We start from the raw sequence: 20,194 nt of genomic DNA, 5'->3' as shown, positions 1-20,194 counted from the left end.
ACTCAAATCCAGTGGTGGATTTACAAAAGTGCTGTGAATGTACAATATTTGAGTACATTTGAGTAGTCAATATCCAATTGCGGGCTTGCTTAAGTTCAATTCGACTAATCCACGAATTTTGGATTCCGTGCCCCGAGTTTAAACCCAAACGCGAAACGCAAAAGCACAAACACTTCTCATAGTAAACGTTTATTTGCGAATTATTAAAAATGCAAACATAACTGGCACTTAGTAAATGACTGAGATGTCAAATATAACTGTAGATTCAGTCACGCACACCACGCTTAAAAAGTTAACTTCTCATTTATTACATTCTTTCCATATAGCTTTACTCGCTGTGGTTGCTTTGCATTTGACCCCTTTGCAAAACTAATGTCTGTATTGCATTGGGGACAGTGCAGCGCAATAAGTAAAACGAAAAATAAGAGGCACATTTCTTTTTTATTCTTTAAAAATAATTTAGGATAGAGTGTTCACTACTGAACCAGGCTCTACACAGTTGAATTCCCATCTCAGGTGCACAGTACTATGCACCATGTGGTGCCAATGCCAAAACTGTGAATAGGGCATGTGGCACTTTGCGATGCCAATCGCATGGGTATGTAATCGAATGAAATCACTACCAATTTCTAAATTCACACACAAAAAAACACTCTCAATATAACAATAAGAGTAAGTCCTCTTTATAAAATAAGCATATTAATGGACTCCAAACTGCTTAATTACAGGAAGTAGAATTGTTGACAACTGTTCTCATTTACTTGTTAGTCAAACGAATTGCAGAAGGGGACATGGCACAACAGAGCAATCAGTCACCAACGAGCAACCAACCTTTGCAACTGATGCCAATGTGCGTACAAGTGTTTGGGGGTGTGGACCAGGTGTCTGTGTGTGTTGGAAGGTGTGTGGGCAGCGGTAGTGCAGCGGTTAGCGCTCGGCGCTACGAACCCGATGGCCCGAGTTCAATTCCCGCTAGCGGCCACCACCAGTAACAATATGAACCGGTCCTGGACCTCCTCCCCGAGGTCAACTCAGCCTCAAATGTGTACTTGGTGCAGTGTATAAACATCGCCACTGGGGAGACAAAGGCGGTCGGGCGTGGTGCTGGCCACCCACCGCCTCATGTACCGTGCCGGCCTTCATAGGTGCTCGCTAACAGCACTTGTCCCAACAGCCTGTAATGGGTATACCGGGGATCTCTGTCTATTTTGTGGGTGAGTGTGGAGACGCAGGCGTATGAATATGCACGCATGCATACTGCTGTGCGATCAGATGTGTGTCGGCGCTTGGCTGTGCATGCAGGTGTAGCAGCAAGGTGTGCGAGTGAGGGGCGAACGGCGCCGTCACGTGGAAGTGAGCTGCTGCAGGTGTTGCACGAGGGCGTCGCAGTGCAGCGGCGAGCGGTGCTTGTGCTTCACGGCCTCCACCTCCTGCTGCAGCAGCTCCGGAGTCACGCGGCCGCCCTGCTTCAGCACGTCTGTGGCCCACAAGCATGGCGGTCGTGAGAGGCCCACGGCCCGGGACGGCGATGAGAAAGGCCCAACTCCGGGCCACGTACAGCATCATTATTGAGGGACTGTGTGTGGTTGGCTGTGGTTTGGGACAGTTGTTGCTGTTTTGCTGCCTTGCCCAGGCTTGCATTTATTGTTGAAAAAACGGCAGGAATGTATATACTTTTTGCAATTCATTCCTGAGACCCGTTCATAAGTCGAATGGTCCCTAAGTCGGAACACAATAATGTACTGTATTTAAATTCCACTCGCACACACTCACTCCAAGCATGAGCCCGACTCATTACATCACGCGGAGGATCGCTCAGCTGAACAAAATAGTTCCGCGGTTCAATTTGCAAGCGAGAGTTCGCGTCTCTCTCCCTAATCTCCCCCATTAACACAACTGATGTGCTTGTGTCCGGGGATGGAATTCCTTTCCAGCTCACACCCCGCTTGCTTGCCCTTCGCCACGTATATAACCTTGTTGTGACAGCTCTCTCACTGGTTCAGCAGTTCCACTGCCGGATTATTTTTTCCCACCTGAGGACGTGACTTTACCGAAAGAACCAAAGAGTATGGATTCTTGCAGTCACGAAAGCTTCAAAAATCAAGATTTTGTGTTATAGTAGTAACTTTCTGACCCGCCCCTACTGGACATCTGTGAAAAAGAGCTTCATAAGCTCGTCAGATTCCTCCAGTCTAAATAAAGATTGGTCTCGCGCTACCACAATCCATCCAACTCCTGCACAGGAGCTCCATCTCGGCGGTGGATGATCTTGCAGAGTGTTTACTCCTTTAGCTACCACTGTCGTTAGTCTCGACGACTGGCCATCATCCGTGTCCTGCCTAAGCTCACTTTTCTTTAGTCAATATTACTTCCAACATGTTCTCTAACCCACAGTGTTTCGCCAATGTCAGTGTGCATGGCATGTCAAGAGTTGGAATTCTTGTCGGACATATTTTAAATATTGACTGATGTGCCATTTAAACCTACGAATCTTATTCAATTATGCCCTGAATGTGGCCAACTCATCTGCCGTGAAGCCCTATGTTCATGCATTACAGTGAACGAGTAACATAATTAATAGTTGTATTTTTTCACCTGAAGACGATTGCTTGTGTTGCGATCGAAACGCCGTGATATTTGTATTATTTTTCTATCTACGTGGCTTCACCGAAAGACCCATAGAATAAATATTTAAAAGTTCAGTTTAAAATGAAGGCATCTGCATTTCTGACAGACTTAATTGAGTGATATTGAGGTCAATTTAGATAAAGCAGATTTTTCCACTCCATAGGACAATACCTTAGTGCAATAATGAACAAAGAGTTAATGGTTATATCCACAATTATTGAAAAATATTTTATATTAAATTCAAAGTGCTCAACGTTCCTCTTAACGAGACACTGATGCCACAATGGCCAGTTGCCTGCTGTTGTAAAGCGAAATTCATCTGTTGTGGAGCTCTCTTCTGCGTGGTTGGCATCAATAGTTTTGCTGTGTTTATACTTACTCCCATATTGTGATTGTTGTTGTTTTTCGCCAAAAATTCTGTGCGTAAATCGATAAATGGCAACACCAGCATGAATGAATGTGGCTTTGTTCTTCGGTGTTGAAAGCAGCTCGTAATCTTTAGTGGCATTCCACGTTAAACCGCAGGACAGCCCAAAGCCTAGACTAAATGCATGCTCACCCGCGTATCGCAGTAATTCATGGCGAATGAATGAAGCCCCCTGTGCCAAGGCACAGATGAAAGTTGACAATCAATGGGAGGCTTTGTCGGGCCCCGACAAAAATCAAAACAGCCTGTTGTGTTTATGACTTTTCACTACCTCTTTACAAAAAGTACAACACCAGGGACACAAAATCTTTCGCTATTAAACTTACCATGGGTTTGCACGAGCTCTAAATGCAAGGATATGAACAAGTGTGTTTGGTGGGAAACTATTGGTCGCCAGCAGATAGCAGGACAGAAAATGTGTTTTGTCCAAGTACTCCAGAGGGAGTGGGAGAGTGGGAAAGTGAATAAGTGAGTAAACGTGCAGATGATATGTGGATGGGGTTAGGGAATGAGTGAGTGCATGAGAAAGCTAGTGAGTGAAGCGAGCATTATTGAGCAAGCAAGTGAATGAGTAAGCAAGCGAGCATGTGAGGGGGTGAGCATGAGTGGCAGTGAGCGAGTAAGGACATCAGCGAATGTGTGCGCGTAATTGATTGAGTGAGAGAGTACATGAGAGTGAGTGAACACGTGTGTGAGTGAGCAAGCGAGTGAGAAAACACATGAGAGTGAGTGATTAAGCGGCTGCGCGAGTGAGCACAAGGGAGCGAACAAGCAAGCCAATACGTGAGAGTGAGTGATTAACCCATTCCGATGACGTAAGTTTACCGGAAGAAAAAATAAAATATCTTTATCGATACCGAGGCTCCCACAAGGCCATGCGGGAGGGCGTGGCATATTTTAGGGGCCAGCTATCGTACAGTGCGGTAATGTCGCTATAGTTCTCTGCGATGGGTACAATGTCTTTAAAAAAAACGGCACACCTCTCTAAATAACATTAACGCTTGCGCGTCTCGAGATTCAGAGGTGAACGGGACACCCATCCTGCAACGTGCACAAGTCTCGAAATGGGAAAGGGTTAAGTGCATGAGCAAGGGAGCAAGTGAGCGAGTAAACGAGTGTCTCACCGAGCACGGCGGCCTGGATGCCGGCATCGGGGTCGTCGAGGTGCACGAGGAGTCCACGGTAGAGGAACTCGAGGTGGGCGCGGTAGAGGCCCCGGTCGTAGTCGCCGCCCACGCAACCGAACCACGCCGAGAGGCAGCGCGCGGCTGCAATTCGCACCTCGTCTGAAGCGTCATCCAGGCGCTTCAGCACCTCTAAGTTGAAAACAAAGACGCAAATATATACCCCCCCTCCTGTATAGTCTTGAATAAACTGTTGGGGCAGGTGCTGTTAAGCAAATCCAGGTCGCTGGGCATAGTGTGCAGTGTGCTAACCACCACTATCCACGTAAACATATTTACATGCTCACAAAACCTGGAAGGCAAAGTCAACCGAGGGGAAATGTGCCATATGTCTATTGGGAAGCATTCCACATGTAGTTGTCATTCCTGTATCATGCGGGCAAGCACCCCTTATTAATTTCCAACCCCAACCTGTGGATTACAGGTGTGCACCTACAAAACACTGCGCCACCTGACCCACTTGATAGCAAACACATTTAACGTCCCGCCCGAGCGGGGCTAGTTGGTTGGCGATCGCGCCAACCCATCCTTACTCCTCCGGCCAATCGTGGCCACGCCGACCTGGGTATATTTTGTTGAGGGCGTCAGCGTCGCAGCCCTTCTCGCTCAGCAGCTGCAGCACGATGCGCAGCGCGCGGCAAGCGAGCAGCCGCGACGTCTTGGAGTCCTCATCCAGCATCGCCACCGCCTGGGGCAGCAGCTCGCCACTAACGGCGCTCGCCTGCACGCGCACGGGAGACGAGGGGCACACCTTCGTCGGCACCGTGCATGGAAGTGGGTGCATGGAAGTGGGTGCATGGGCAAGTGGGTGGGCGGGGGAGTGGTTCGGTGAGAGACTGGGTAGGTGGGTGAGTGGGTGAGCGAGTGGAGACATCGGTTGGGATGACCTGGGTCCGGCGAGCCTGCTGGGCTGATATGATGAGGACACAGTGAGCACTGCGCCAACACGGAGTCAATGTCATCTTGTCATCATCGATCATTCTCAACATCATCTTTCATCGCTTCATCCACCATCATCATTCATCAATAGTAGTAATAGCGGCAGCATTAGCTTCATTAGCAGCTGCTCCCTGCTCTGCCACCCACTCGCTTGTCCTGCCGCCCACTCGGCCTGCCCTGCCACCCACTCGGCCTGCCCTGCCACCCACTCGGCTTGCCCTGCCACCCACTCGCCTGCTCTGCCACCCACTCACCTGCTCTGGGGTGACCATGCCTCCATGCAGCAGGGCCCACAGGCAAGACACGGCCGTGGTGCGGATGGCCGCGGCCGTGCGGCCTGCGTGCCACACCAGGTTTGGGACTATCATCTCCCTGACGAGCTCCTGCAGGAACCCAGCGAACTGCCTGCAGCCACGAAGGAACTTGCATTAACAAATGGCATTAAACACGCTTTCCAGCGAAGGGGCATGGCAGCTGCAATTGGAGGCTTCGTCGTGAGTGATTTATAGTACCACAACAAAAAACACACAATGATTGACTCATTCATGAAAATTACGTTTTCATATTCACGATATATGCATCAAATCACGCATGAAAAGAACATATGATTTTCAATTGGTACATGCTGTGAAGCTTGGAGTCAGAGGTGCTCCGTTCTCTACAACAGAAAAATGACAAAATCTTGTATCAAATCGTGATAATTCATCCAACTGAGGGGAGGGTGAATTGTTACATACCTGCCTGCTACCCTACATGTCAACTTTACTGGCTTCACCCTTTTTTAAAACACTGCTTGATGAGGCTGGATCATACAGGTGCCAATTCAACAGCAGTTATTAAACCCTCTGCATATAAGACTGTGTGCATAAGGACTCTCATGTAAACTCACCCCTGTGAGTTCACAGTCTCCTGTGCATTCAGCAGCAGTTTCGAGAGGACAGCAAACACCTTCAGTCTCAGCTCTGGCTCCTTGCTGGGCTGCAGGAGGTCACGGAATATCGGCATTACCTCTGGCAGGAATTCACCGACCATAGGACCTGTTCAAAAAGACAGATGGCAAGTGGTAAAACTATTGGCAGGTCTTTGGGCTCACACACCCTCCATTCTGTTTGATCTGAACATTTCTTCATAATTTGATCGTGTGGCCCCCACTCCAAGTTGTCAATCCTCTTGTTCTCTTTCCAAATAACATCAAGAGGGTTATTTGGCTGACATGGCATGGCGAGCTCCTCATCCAGCAGGCGGATCGACAAAAGGTCTGTAGTCCACAATCATCACTATCATTTTCATTTCCATCATCATCATCAGTCGTTTTCATCTTACCAGCTTGGAAGAGCAAGGTGTCAAAGATGAGCCGCTCCACAGCATGGCTCGTCCACTGCTGGCTCGAGCCACCGAGCCACGCGAGCAGCGGCCGCATGTGCTCACGTAGGAGCGCGGCAGGGCCCTCGAAGCCTGCAGCGGTCGTGAGGCCACGCGTCGCTTCCTGCACCTGCACCGGGCAAGGAGGACCCGCCTCACCTGTGAACCACCACTCCCCCACCCCCCCCAACCTCTCGACGTCCATTCACTCCTTTGTTCACTCGTCCGTTCATCCCACTCCCTTATCTGGGGCGCCACGGTGGCGAGATGTTAACTACCTTGCCTGATGTACAGGAGGTCATGGGTTCGATGCCGATCCTGACGCCTGCATATTTGTGGAGTTTGCATGTCTCTCTCCCTGTGGTTGTGTGTATTTTTCTCCAGGTCCTGCAGTTTTTCCCTCCGCATTTAGAAACATGCATTTAGAGTATTTCGCTGTTATAAATTTACATGTTATAAGCCACTTCGTTGCGCTATCATTTGTGGCCAGGACGCTTCTGAAAAATAGCTATAGAGCTCAGTGGGCCTTACCTGGTAAAATAAAAATAGTTAAGTTTAAATACTTTTGGTTTTAGTTCTATTTTAGGGAAGACGTTACCAAAAACATAAATGGCTGTTAGATTATGGACGCATACCTAGAGCGGAGTGGAGTGAATTTGATTTCCACCCATGGCTGACATCAGTGGTGAATGATATCTCAACTCGTCCTGGGTGCCCAACTACACCAACCCGCAATAACAAGCATAGTGACATTTTGTCAAATAACCCCAATAGCCCCCATGACCCGGATGACATGGGGGGGGGGCTCTTATCCAGCAGTGTATTTTTAACCAAGGGTTGTATACGAGAGGACACACCTGTGCTTGGAGGCTGGACTCCCCGCACAGAGCGGAACTGCTGAGCAGTAGCTGCAGAAGCTGGAAGGTGACGTTGCGACACTGCTCCCCGCATGTGGACACCAGCGCCTGTACACACGCCACCAGCTCCTGGTGGTACACGACCTGTTGGTGCAGTCAAGACGAAGACACAGATCCCTTGTGTAGCCTTGACAGACTGGACTCGGTCCCACCCGTTCAAAAAACCAGCGTGGTAAAGTACAGTCAAACAACTCCCACGACCGACATGGTGGCGGGAGGCCTTCATCCAGCAGAGAGCTATAAATCATCACACTTGTAAGTGTAATAATATAATTATTACGCGTGACTAAAACCCAGCTGACGGCATGCGTCAGGGGGGGGGGGGGGGTGGGGGTGGGGAGGGGGGGGGCTCACCTTTTCGGATGCCTGCGCCACGTCAGGGTGGGCTAGGGCGTCTGCGATGGAGGCCACGTGTGGTGCCAGCAGCTCCGCAGAGGAGCCACGTATGAACGCGGAGATCGGCGCGAGGTGGCTTGGCGAGGGCGAGCGGTGCAGCGCCGGTAGGGCGAGCTTGCAGAACACCTCCGGGTTCACGAAAGCGCCCAGCAGCTCCGCCGAACGCACGGCCTGCATGCCCGCACCCAGCTCCCTTGCTTTATACGCTGAGTGTTTTTAAATCTGTACGAAGGGTTTTCATTTATATAATAATTGTTATAAATAGGATTTATCCCTACGTGTGATTATGGATATGCATTTTTTTTACAGTGGTGTGAGATGCAATTAGCATGCATTATGCTATAAAAAATTAAATTCTTATTCTGCTGATGTAGTTTTCCTTTATTGGACTGATTAATGTCTGTAAATAATTATTAATACAGTATTCCCTCGTTTCACGAACTTGCTATCCGCGATTTTGGCTCTCTGTGATTTGCATCTGGAACTCTACACGACTGCATCGAGAGAGAAAGTCATGAGACAAATGTGATGCGAGAGAATGTGATGCGAGAAAGCGATGGGATAAAGTGATGACATAAAGTGATGAGAGAGAATGTACTGACAAAAAGCAATGAGGTAAAGAGATGAGAAAAAGCTATGAGAGAGAAAGCTTAATTTTGTATTTAAGGTAATTCATTAGCTCCGGAACGTATCCCTCGCAAATAACGAGGGAATACTATATTATTTCAATATAAACGGTATGCAGGTTGAACTTCTTTCGTACCGTACGTAGACATCGGTGCTAATCGGAGGTGCGGCGGAAGGCCAACAAACTACATACGAAAAGCAGTTGTAAAGATATGAGCTTTAAATCTAGATGATTTAAAAAGTGCCCAGCTCCAGTGGCTTCCTAATATCGAAAGAAAGAGCGTTCCAGATGGCCGCAGATGCGCATCTTGAAAGCACGTAACGCGGCGACCATCTTTTTGCCACGTCTCCGCCTTACGTTATGCACTACTTGTGGCTCGTCGTCGGCGCAGGTTCGGTGCAGCGTGGCGACCAGCAGCTCGGCGTGCTGCGTCGCGTGATCCTCGGCGTGCACCGTCAGCCACACGAGGAGCTGCGACGCCTTGGCACGCGTGCCCACCACCCAGTCGCCGGCGTCACGTGCCACCGCCGGCAGCACCCGCGACAGGTTTCGCTGCACCAGCTCTCGGCAGCCCAGGCAAGGCCGCGCCACTTCAGAATCAGAATCGGGAACGTTCATTTATCCTGGAGGAATCCGATGAGCTAATAAAGCTCTTTTTTTTTTTTTTTTACAGATATTCAGTAGGGGCAGGTAACAACGTTACAACGACAAACTATGCAACAAAAAAAACACACGATAGTAGTGCAAAGGACAGGGAAAAGAAAAACAAATCACCCAAAAACATACAAATAAAACTAAACCATCGCCATCCTACCAGGCAAAGCCCACTGAGGTATTAACTTATTATTCAGAAGCAACCTGGCCACAAATGACAGCTCGACCAAAAGACACGTTTGGTTGAGCGGAGTGAGGATATGAAACAAAATGAACGAACTGCCCATTCTGTTCGTCTCTCTCTGCTGCTAGTCAACATACATTCGATGGGGCGCAGTGGGTTACTTCTTTTTCGGGGGAAACGATTGGTGGATTACAAACCCCGCACCAGTGAATAGCACGGTTGGATATGTACGGTGCGAAAAAAGCTCAACATACATACTCGTGACAGCCTCAAGCCCACCCAGACTATGAGGTGACCAGGAGAGAGAATACAGTCAGTCAGTGTATGACTTTTTATGTATTGACAATTGAGTGTTCTCCTTTTGCAGGTTTTTTTCCCCCAAGGACACAAGTGTATCACAATATGCAATAAACTCCTTAAAAGTCTTCATATGAACTCAGGCTTTGTTTCCCAGGCTGTCCACCATGAGGCTGATGCATTGTTTAAACTTAGTCGGGAGCATCAGAGCACCCAAGTCATGCCACTGGAGTGACAATAAATTTGAATGCACATACAGGTGTCACAGTGACATGACTAGAGTGCTATAATCTAATCTTAAGGAAGCCTAACAAATGTTAATGAAGCTTTAAACTCGTGAACATACAGTATAGGCATGTCCCTGGAATTTCCTTCCCCCGTCATGCGTGCTGTCAACTCCCTGTCCCTGTTCAAGTCCAGGCTTAAATCCTCTATCTCCCGCTGCCTATGACTGACTGCATCTTTCTCTAAATAATTCCGTCCTTCTCCCATACCTCCGATTAGCACTGTACAGTGGGAAAGAGGTTCAAAATATGAACATATACATGTAACTGATGTATTGTAAGGTATGAGGTATTCATTTTATTTATTTGTGTAATATTTTCAAGGGCGATACAATTATCAGACCCTAACAGATGCTGAGAATAATTTGCCACTGCTATCAACAACTGGGTTGAGCGACTACCGGTATCCTTAAACCCAAAATCTCCGCCATTTCTCTTGGAACGGCACAAGCCATGAATTCTGCTTAGCACTTAAGGCGTGTTGGATCACAACTCCTGTCAAAGACTGTGAGGAGCTCTAACCTCCTGCTGGGTAGAGGGATGATGGAGGTAGCTCAAAATCCATCTTGTCTTTGAGGTCCTCCTCATTCTCGTGCTCCCATTGCTGCCCGACTCTCTTCCAGTATTCGGTCGCAGAGTTTCTGTAAATATAACCGGAAGCAAACATGCAGGCGTGCCCAGCACACACGCGTATACACAAAGATCATGCAGACTGTTGTGGCAAAAGCTATTAGCAGGCCCCTACGAAAGCCGGCACCGGCAGTGGCCAAAACGACATCATTTGTCCCCCTAGTCTTGATGTGTACATGCTGCAACACGTACTCATTTAAGGCCGAGTTATCCTAGGGGAGGCCTAGTTCTGATATCAGGTCGCCGGGTTTGTGGCGCAGCGTGCAATCCACTGCTCCTGCTGCTACTCATGATGGTGATAATGACAATGCTGCTGATGATGATAATAATGTTGATTAGCACAGTTCACATGAAATAATTCCAACATGTCCAACTGGTAAATCGAAGTTTTCCAATGGTTGTATTTCTGCAAGCCAAACGCGGAACTGAACAGGAAAATCGAGAATTCGAATGAGCAGCACTAACCGTACATCAGGCATCTCATCACTCAGGCTGCTCAGCAGCAGCGGGATGAGCTTGTGGAAGAATGAGTAGCGGTCAGGCAGCTCCAGCAACCAGGTCCCCACCACGTCCGTCACCGCCTGGCGTACCTGTATGATTTGTCACAAGTATGTGTGGCTAATGCAGACTTGATGCCCATCTATTTGGTGTTTGAACATCTTAACACCTGTTTAATTGGCAGAAAGGGTAAAACTTATTCTTATTTTTCTTCCTCTTGGATACTGGCAAAAGGTCCCATAGACAAAACTAAACACAACAAGCAGTTCTAAAGAAATGAGTTTTCAACCTAGATTTAAAAGTGCATAGCTTCAGTGGATTCCTAATATTGGAAGGAAGAGCATTCCAGACGGCCGCAGAAGCACATCTGAAAGCGCGTGATGCGGTGACCGTCTTTGTTCGATGGTTAGCCAAAAGCCGCTTCGAGGATCACCAGAATTAACGTAATGGTTTATGCTCCTTGATGAGATCAGAAAGCTATTGTAACTAAGTTGTGGCAAGCACTTTGTGTGCAATGAGTGCGACCTTATAATGTGTTCGTTCGGCAACCTATGACTGCAACACCATCCCCCAAAACCTTGAGTCACAATCCTCTGACTTCACATCATTATCTGTTCTGAAGAACTGCCACTGCCCAGAACAATTCGGCTGCTTTAAATTCCAGCCAATGTGTCCCCATCCCCAAACGATAAAGCGGCTGTGATTAAATGCGCTTGTGTTTTCGCGCCAGTCGTGGAAATTCCACAATCCAATAGCAGGATTAAATATTGGTATATCCACACGGAAACCACCGTGTTATCTTGCCACACAGGCCACCAAGCTCAACACGTGTCCCGGTTGAGCCTCCCTAGAAACGGGTGGTAGCCGTACGCCTACCGTGGAGGCGTCGTCAAAGAGGCGCTGCGCGAGGTGGGGCAATGCGTCGTTCACGGACTTGTTACAGCCGTAGCGCACAACGGCGCCCGTCGTGAGCACGGCGGCAACGCGCACACGCGAGTGCTGGTGCGTCAGCGTCTGCATCAGCGGCTTGATCAGCTGCTCCGAGTACATGTGGAAGTGCTCTGCGTCGGGGAAGGCGGCAGCGAGGGAGGTTGGAGGAGGAGAGTGAGGAGGAGGCACAGGCGTAGCAACTCAAGTGGTGAACATGACCAGTTTATATTGATGCCGTTTATTAAGGTAAGGCTAGATTAGGGCCTGAATGTAAGTGAGTTCATTGTTGAGCCAGTTAGTATGTACTGCATAGATAGGGTTGACAGTTCGACTCCCACAACAGTTAAATGTCTGTAGTTCAGTGATGTGCTTTGCAAAAATTCTCCAAGCCACTGTATTCGCATCACGCCTCCAGACACAAATGTACATACAGCCCTTTTGCCAACCCACAGCGAGAGATGGAGGTTGTGGTTAATGCAGGCTTGATTCCTTGCAAAAAGGTTTCTATATGGTGTTTGGATATCTTAACACCTGTTTTATTGCCAGAAAGGGTAAAACCAATTCTTATTTTTGCATACTTTAATACTGACAAAAAGGTCCCATTTTGTATTTTTCACCAGTTGGTAGGTGCTGGTTGGTGAAGTTTGGCGGTTTCGACAGTACAATGTATTTTTCTGTACTGCTCTCTGCTGCCCATAACGCAGCTCTGCAGCATTTCACTTTTATTAACTGTATTGTGGTAACCGATTCTAACACTATCCAGGCTGAAACTTGCTTAGCTGTCGAGATCTGACGAGATCGTGCGCATTCTGGGTGATTTGGTCAGAGGCCAAACTAAGAACCCTAAATTCCCTGTTACTATATGTCAGTGTCTCAGTCCCTCTCACCGTGTCCGTCTCCCTGTGTGTCTCCTTGTGTGTCTCTATAGACACAACGAAAAGCCACATCGTGTGGCCACGTGGAATGTTCGAACGCTCACTTGCGGAGGAGAGGCTGCCACTCCTCTGTCGGTAGCTGGACCGGTACCGCCTGGATTCAGGAGGTCCGGTGGACCGGTTCTGGCTCCTGCCACCATGAGGGGTGGACAGTCCTCTACTTGGGGCAGCAGACTGCCAAACAACAGGGTGTGGCTCTTCTTTTGAACAAAAGAATGAAGGGGGCGTGGGAGCGTGGCGGTGAGAGTGTGGGAAGCTGTAAGCCCCAGGTTACTTTGGGCTCGCCTTCCCATCAACCGGAGGCGAGGAGTGGTGGTCGTGGTTACTTATGCCCCCACCGAAGACGAACATCCGTCATGGGATGCAGGCAAAGCCGATGAGTCAGATGCCTTCTATGACCTCCTGTCACAGGTGCTGGCTAAAATGGCCCCTCGGGATAGAGTCATCTTGTTGGGTGACTTCAATGCCCGAGTTGGTCATGATGCTGGCACCTGGTCTGGAGTGATTGGAGGGCATGGGCCAGATCAGCTCAATAACAACGGTAGGAGGCTGCTAGATTTTTGTGCAGTCCATGGGCTTGTAATTACCAACACGCTGTTCCAGCATCGGCGCATCCACACAACATCATGGATGCATGCCGGGTCCAAGCAAGAACATCTGCTGGACTACATAGTGGATGCGAGCCCATGTCCTTGACACCAGGACCTACCGTGGAGCTGATCTGCCCTCTGACCATCGACTAGTCATCTGTAAGATGCGCCTGCCATTCTTCCACTCCGGTGGTGGGTGTACAACCAGGACCCCATTCCAACCTAAAGTGGCCTGGTCTCAGTTATCTGATGAAAGTTGCAAGCGAGAATTTAATCATCGCTTGCTGCTGGAGTTGGCATCGTCCCCCACTCCTCCTGATGTCGAGGGTAAATGGGCGAGGTTTAGGACTGTGACTTATGCAGCTGCAATGGCTGCTTTGGATACGCAGTCCAGACCTCCTCAGAGACCCTGGCTGACAGAGGAGGTGTTCAGGATAGTTGAGAAAAAGCGACAGGCCCACTGTCATCGGCTACAGAATCCCACGTCAGAGAATGAGGAGGCTTACCGCAGCCTTCACTCGGAGGTTCGGAGAGCCGTGAGGCGCTGCAAGGATGGGTGGTGGTCGCGGGTTGCTGAGGAGATGCAGTCTGCCTCAGTGGCCCGCGATCACAAATCTCTATTTGACTCCATCAAAAAAGTAACCTGCAGCACCACACCTATTACCATCATTAGGGGAAAAAACAGTGATCCAATCTGACCCCCAGGAACAGGTTTGCAGATTTGCTGAGCATTTCTGTGAGGTCCTGGGGGAAGGGAAATCCCTCAGCCAGGAAAACATCGTGGCACAAATTGGGGATGACCCTTGCTGAGGCTGCGGTGCCTCAAATATTGGAAGAAGTCACCCCCTGTGAGTGGCTGGCTGAGGTGCCATCTGTTGAGGAAGTACTGAGGGCGATCCGGAGTCTGAGACCAGGAAAGGCACCGGGCAGAGATGATCTCCCAAGCGAAATGCCGAGGGAGGGTGGCGTTTTTGCACAGACTGCCCTATATGACATCATAACAACAGTCTGGACGACTGGATGGGTTCCGCAGGATTGGAAGGATGCCCTGGTGGTCCCCGTCTTTAAGAAGGGGGACCGCACAGACTGTAACAACTACAGGGGCATCTCACTCCTCAGTGTGCCGGGAAAGGTCCTGACAAGGATTATTCAACATCGCCTTGCCTGGCACGCTGAGGAGAGGCTTGCGGAGCCCCAATGCGGTTTCAGGAAAGGGCGGTCCTGGACAGATGCCATATTTTCTGTCCGTCTGCTACAGCAGAGGTGTAGGGAATTCCAACAAGACCTACATCTCTGCTTTATTGACCTGGTCAAGGCCTATGATACCATCAGTAGGCCTGGGCTCTGGGTTGTTCTTCGTGCTTTTGGAGTCCTTGACCCTCTGCTCACGATCATTAAGGACCTTCATGATCGTGAGCGGGCCCGGGTAAAACTACGTGGCCGGGAGTCAGAGCCATTCCCTGTACACCTTGGGGTGCGACAGGTATGTCCTCTGGCTCCCACATTATTTAACATCTATTTTGACCACGTAGTTCGTGAAGCCTTCAATAGCTGTACCGGGGGAATCTCCATTTGGTACAGATATAATGGGAGGCTGATCCATGCCCGGGTGCGGTCAAGGGATGGCTCCCTATTGCTCAACCACGTTACGTATGCCGATGATTTGGTAATAGCTGCTCATTCCGAGGAGGAGTTGGAGACGCTGCTGCTGAGACTGGAGTGTGCCAATAAGAGATGGGGCCTTACCATCAGCCCCACCAAAACTAAGCACCTGCCTGGGTATTTTGTACCATCGGACACTCCACCCCCACAACTCCAAATCGGTGATGGGGCAGTTGTGGAGAGAGTGGAGAGTTTCCCAAACCTGGGCAGTGTGCTTATGACCGGCTCCAGTTTAACAGCAGAGATCTCACTCCGAATCAGTCGAGCTTCAATATATTTTCATCGGTTGCGTAACGCTGTGTGGAAGCTACCTGGTCTGTCGCTCCGCACTAAGCTTCAGGTCTTCTCGGCCACGGTCATTCCCTCCCTTCTCTACGCTTGTGAAACGTGGACCCCCCTCATAGAACATCTTCGCCGGTTAGAAACATTTAGGCTAGCCTGCCTACGATCCATCCTGGGTTTAACCAGGCTGGATTGTGTGAGGAGCTCACAAATGCTTGAAAGATCTGGGCAAGGTCCCATCGGTGAGCTCCTCCGGCAGGCAAGGCTGCGTTGGCTGGGTCATGTAGCCCGCATGCCCAGCCACCGCATGCCGAAACAGCTTTTGTTCGGCCGGATCGAGGGGGCTAAACGGGCGCGGCACGGGCTAGAGAAGAGATGGAGTGATGTGGTACAGGAGGACGTGGAGCTGAGTGGACTTGCCGATGACTGGTACCAGCGGTGTCAAGATCGGCCTCTGTGGAGGAGGCTCGTGAAGGACGCTACTGGGCAGTTGGAGGCAGTCGCCCTCCAACAATAACGGAGGGCGGAGGAGCGACGCTCACAACAACGAGCGGAGCGCCGGGTGGCTAAAGCACAGCAGGTTGGCACAGTAGGGGGCACAGGTGGTGCATCAGCCAGCCATCTCAGTCATCTTAGTCAGTCAACCCGCGGCACTTGGGTCTGCCCCGTGACCTGCCAGCGGGCGTTCCACACTTCACGTGGCCTCAAGGTGCACATGGCCTGGCACAAGCGTCGTGGTGACGTCACCGCCACCTAGTGGCGAAAGGCGGTTGTTGTTGTCTCCATAGGCATGCCTCTCTCTCTCGCCGTCTGTCATTCTCGACCGCGTCAATGTTTCTGGCGTCGCCTCTTTCGCCACACTCACACCTGACCCACGCCCCTACGATCCAAGTGTCGATACCACACCGAGTACAATGCACTGACAATCAATCCACCGCTCTCCACTCGTCACCTACCCAGGCCCGTGTCCCGTGGCGGCGCTAGACGGCAGGGACACGAAGCCCCAAGCGACTAAAGGAGTCCCGAATTCATATAATCCTGACGAGCAATACAATTAAAATTCTCAAAAGCGCCTATCAACTTAAAAAAAAACTCCCATATTTAACGCGTCCGCAGCTCTCCTCTCACACCCCTGTATCTAGCCTACATCTCTCACTTTCCACGACATTTGTCTCACCGTAGCATGGTCGGCCTCGTACGGTGCGAAAGAAGTTCAACAAACATTGATCCGCATCTCATTTAAATGTACGACATCTATATCTTGTGTCCACGTTTCTCTCATCACCACACCCCCCTCATCACCCCTATATCTTGCCTATATCTCTTCTGTCATCTCACGAGGGACTTTATAGAAAAGGAGGAGGTAGCTGGAGGGGGGGGGAGGAGGTAGCTGGCGGGGGGGGGGGCAAAGGCCCGTCTACCATCGCTCCATACCGGGCAGGGTCGCAGCGAGCTGGGAGGCGAAGCGGCAGCTTTCCTTCTTCACTTCGGGGAAAGGGTCCACGATGCAGCTCCTCAGCGCCCGCACCAACTCCTCCCCGTGCGGCGTCACCGCCGCTGGATCGCAGCGGCTCACGGCGAGCGACAGCAGCCGCACCAGGGCCAGGCGCAGCTCCTCGGAGGGCTCCCCGCCACCACCACCGCCGCCACCGCCACCACCACCGCCGCCGCCAGCCAACCGCCCAACCACCGCCGCGACCACGTAAGGCAGCGCTTCCTCGGGCCGCGAAGTGGCGCCCAAGCATCCGGCGAGGAGGCGCGCCGCCAACTCGCGACAGGACTCGGCCTGGTCCCGCACGAGGCAGCGGAGCGCGGGGCGCAGGAGCGAGGCGTCCAGCGCCGCCCGCACGGCGCCGCCCGACAGCGGCCGCTCGCGTTCCAGGGTCTCGCGCACTAGGGCCTCGAGTGCGCGCCGTCTCGCCGGGCGGCTGTCGTCGCCGAGCGCGTTAAGGTGGCGAGCGAGGCTCCGCGAGAGGCTGGCGGCCACCGCCTCGTCGTCCTCCTCCGCCGCTTCATCGTTGTTGTTGTTGTTGTTGTGTTTGCTCTTGTTGTTGTTGCTGATGTTGTTGACGTCCTCATGGCTTTGGGGTTCCACGGGCGCCGCCATTGCTCGAGTGTGGCTGGGTGGGGGGGGTTGGTGGGGGGGGGCGTTGCCGTGGCGACTGAGGCACCAGGCCACGTGACCGTAACGTTAGCGCGCGCGCGATGAATGAGACGCGGGCGGGAGAAAAAAGCGCCCCCCCCCTCCCTCATTTTGCGACACCCAGAGTCTGTCGCCCAATCGCGGGGCGCCAGTGCGGTCACGTGGATGGTAGGCAGCCAACGGGGCGAGTTGTGTGCGGGGGGGGGCGTGGTAGTCAGATGGTGAGTTTATAATCCCCACCACACTCCCACTAAGTGGCGGTGACGTCACCACGACGCTTGTGCCAGGCCATGTGCACCTTGAGGCCACGTGAAGTGTCGAACGCCCGCTGGCAGGAGGTCACGTGACAGACCCAGCAGGTGCCACGGGTCGACTGACTGAGACGACTGAGACGACTGGCTGCTGCACCACCTGTGCTCCCCCTCCCTACTGTGCCAGCCCCCCCCCACACCAGCCCCCTCATCACCACCCCCACTGCATGGAGCGGTGTTGCCATGGAGACTGGACGCGCGTCGCCGCACTCACCGGGGTTGTAAAGAGGCTACCGGAAAGTAAGGCGCACCCCCACCACCAACCCCCCTCCCTCCCCACTGAAGTTAGGGGCCGTCCATAAATGACGTCATGCGATTTTGTACGATTTTTGACCCCCCCCCCCCCCCCTTGTCACACAGCGTCACAAAAAGTCAGATCCCCCTCAAATGACGTCACAAAGCTCTGCCCCGCCCCCCCCCCAAAACATGCTTCAAGTCGCTTTAAACTATTGTCATTGTAGTGCGTATTTAATGTGGCGCTGCACTGTGATGTTGTAGGAGAAAACTTGTATTAAGTCTTTTTAATTAAGTAGAACGTGTTGTCTATGTTTAATTAAAGTTGCGCATTTTGATGTGACATCACATTTCTCAACCCCCCCCCCCCTCGTCACACGTCACAAATGTCTGACCCCCCCCCCCCTCTAGGTGCGTGACGTCATTTATGGACGGCCCCTTATATATATAAAAAGTGGTAATACGCAAATATATCGGATTATAAGACGTGCACCCCTCCCTGCACCCAACTTTTGCGTTAAAGTACTGGAGGTAAAGTGCGTCTTGTAATCGGGAGAATACGGCACGTGTCTTTAAACTCTCGAGCTTGTACACAGGGTGGTACAGGTGTCGTGACCGCCCCCCCCCCCCCATATAATTCTCTAAAACTTAATATATTTCTAAAAAATGTATTTAAAGCAGAAATTAATATGCAAAGGAAAAATTGTTTAGGGGTCAATTGATATGGGGGGGGGGGGGGGGGTCACAATACATCTGGGACATCATTGTTATCGTCCACATGGTCGATCGACTGCAGGATGAAAAGCCGAGCCGTGTCGTCGCCATACCTCGTGGTACGGCAATGCCAAAATGCATCTCGCTCCCATTACCGTGATGGTTTCCTCTCGGGGTGATCTTCGCTTTGGGCTTATGCACTTTTCAATCAAAAGCTAATTTCTTGAGAACTCTTCTTTGCGTTTTGACTTTGTCCTTCACCTTTGATTGGCACGGTTGGCTACATACGGTGCGAAATAAGTTCAACATACGTACATTTAACACACATCACAATACAGTACTCTCCTGCCAGATAAATGCGCTGACTACGGGTATCCCCCTCCCCAGCTGACCAAGAGTCAATGTCTCAAGCTTAGTTCGTGTCATTTCGTTCTTCCTCTTTCCGTTTGAATTCCAGCATTTTGTTCGCGATCTGGTCCTGCGGTAGCGCGCACGTTGCCTGTTCATAATCAGAATCTTTATTTAGACTGGAGGAGTAATACGAGCTATGAAGCTTTTTTTTCCACAGATGGCCAGCATGGGCGGGTCAGGAAGTTGCAACAGCAAACAGGACCAAAAAAAACCACGATAGGCGTGCAACATAGAGAAAAAAAGGTAAGCAAGTCGCTATAAAGCTATTTAAATAGATTGTCCGGGATTATCGGTTCGATGGCAGCAGGCGGCCCTGGTTATTACTGCGAGTTTTCACCATAAAATTGTACGCGTCGGCTGCTTGGAAGTGAGCGTTCATGATCGCCCGACTAGAATTCTAAACGACTCGGCCACCGCGTGCCACCGTCACGGTCCAAACGCTTAACATTTTTACCGCAAATTACGTGATGAGCTTAGTCCAGTACACAGCAACTGCGGACTATGTGAAAGTCTTCACAATAGCTTCCTATGGCACAAAATGTTAAATTATGCATCTCCCCATGCTTCGTTGCGCACTTATGTTATGGCCGGTCATGTTTTTTCATCCGTCATGCATAGCTAGTGTGCATAGATTCAAGTTTTCCTGCAGCATACTGGTGTTTCTTTTATCGAATGTAATTTCCATATCAAGATTTCTTAAGAGGGGGTTTTCTACCATTTTACAAGCATTGCATCAGATACACAACCTGTCAAAAACTGGACCACCATACCTGGTCTATGAAAAGGCATTCGCGTCAATGAAGACCAACGCGACAATATAAAACCATAGCTTAATATAAATCAATTTCATTCTTGCGTACGGGAGCTAGATGCTAATGTCGAGGTCCGATCGCCACGAGTGGGCTTGAGGAAGAGTTCGCAAAGATGTAAAGGCCACAACATGCATGCAACATT

General features: G+C 50.6%; 1 protein-coding gene across 1 annotated transcript; it reads right to left on the bottom strand.

The window, feature by feature from the left end:
- Positions 1–173: 173 nt before the first annotated feature.
- On the bottom strand, positions 174–17,606 carry DNAAF5 (dynein axonemal assembly factor 5). Its single transcript, XM_032978782.2, has 13 exons — positions 16,862–17,606; positions 11,905–12,089; positions 10,996–11,120; positions 10,423–10,541; positions 8,839–9,071; positions 7,812–8,024; positions 7,398–7,541; positions 6,502–6,670; positions 6,068–6,215; positions 5,433–5,583; positions 4,801–4,960; positions 4,180–4,371; positions 174–1,477 (listed from the first exon to the last, which is right to left on the bottom strand). The coding sequence occupies exons 1-13, from the start codon at positions 17,532–17,534 to the stop codon at positions 1,344–1,346; spliced, it is 2,646 nt and encodes an 881-aa protein (XP_032834673.2). The 5' UTR covers positions 17,535–17,606; the 3' UTR covers positions 174–1,343.
- Positions 17,607–20,194: the final 2,588 nt, after the last annotated feature.

The sequence above is a fragment of the Petromyzon marinus genome, chromosome 3, assembly GCF_048934315.1.
Source record: "Petromyzon marinus isolate PM22_M1 ecotype Great Lakes invasive population chromosome 3, UKy_Petmar_22M1.pri1.0, whole genome shotgun sequence".
Lineage (NCBI taxonomy): Eukaryota > Metazoa > Chordata > Hyperoartia > Petromyzontiformes > Petromyzontidae > Petromyzon > Petromyzon marinus.
This window is presented reverse-complemented; position numbering and strand designations above follow the sequence as displayed.

Coding starts and splice junctions, on each gene's coding strand:
- DNAAF5 (XM_032978782.2), bottom strand. CDS start 17,534: ATGGCGGCGCCCGTGGAACCCCAAAGCCATGAGGACGTCAACAACATC. Junction 4,372..4,800: donor CCTCAACAAAATATACCCAG/GTCGGCGTGGCC, acceptor TTTTCAACTTAG/AGGTGCTGAAGCGCCTGGAT. Junction 1,478..4,179: donor CATCCAGGCCGCCGTGCTCG/GTGAGACACTCG, acceptor TGTGGGCCACAG/ACGTGCTGAAGCAGGGCGGC.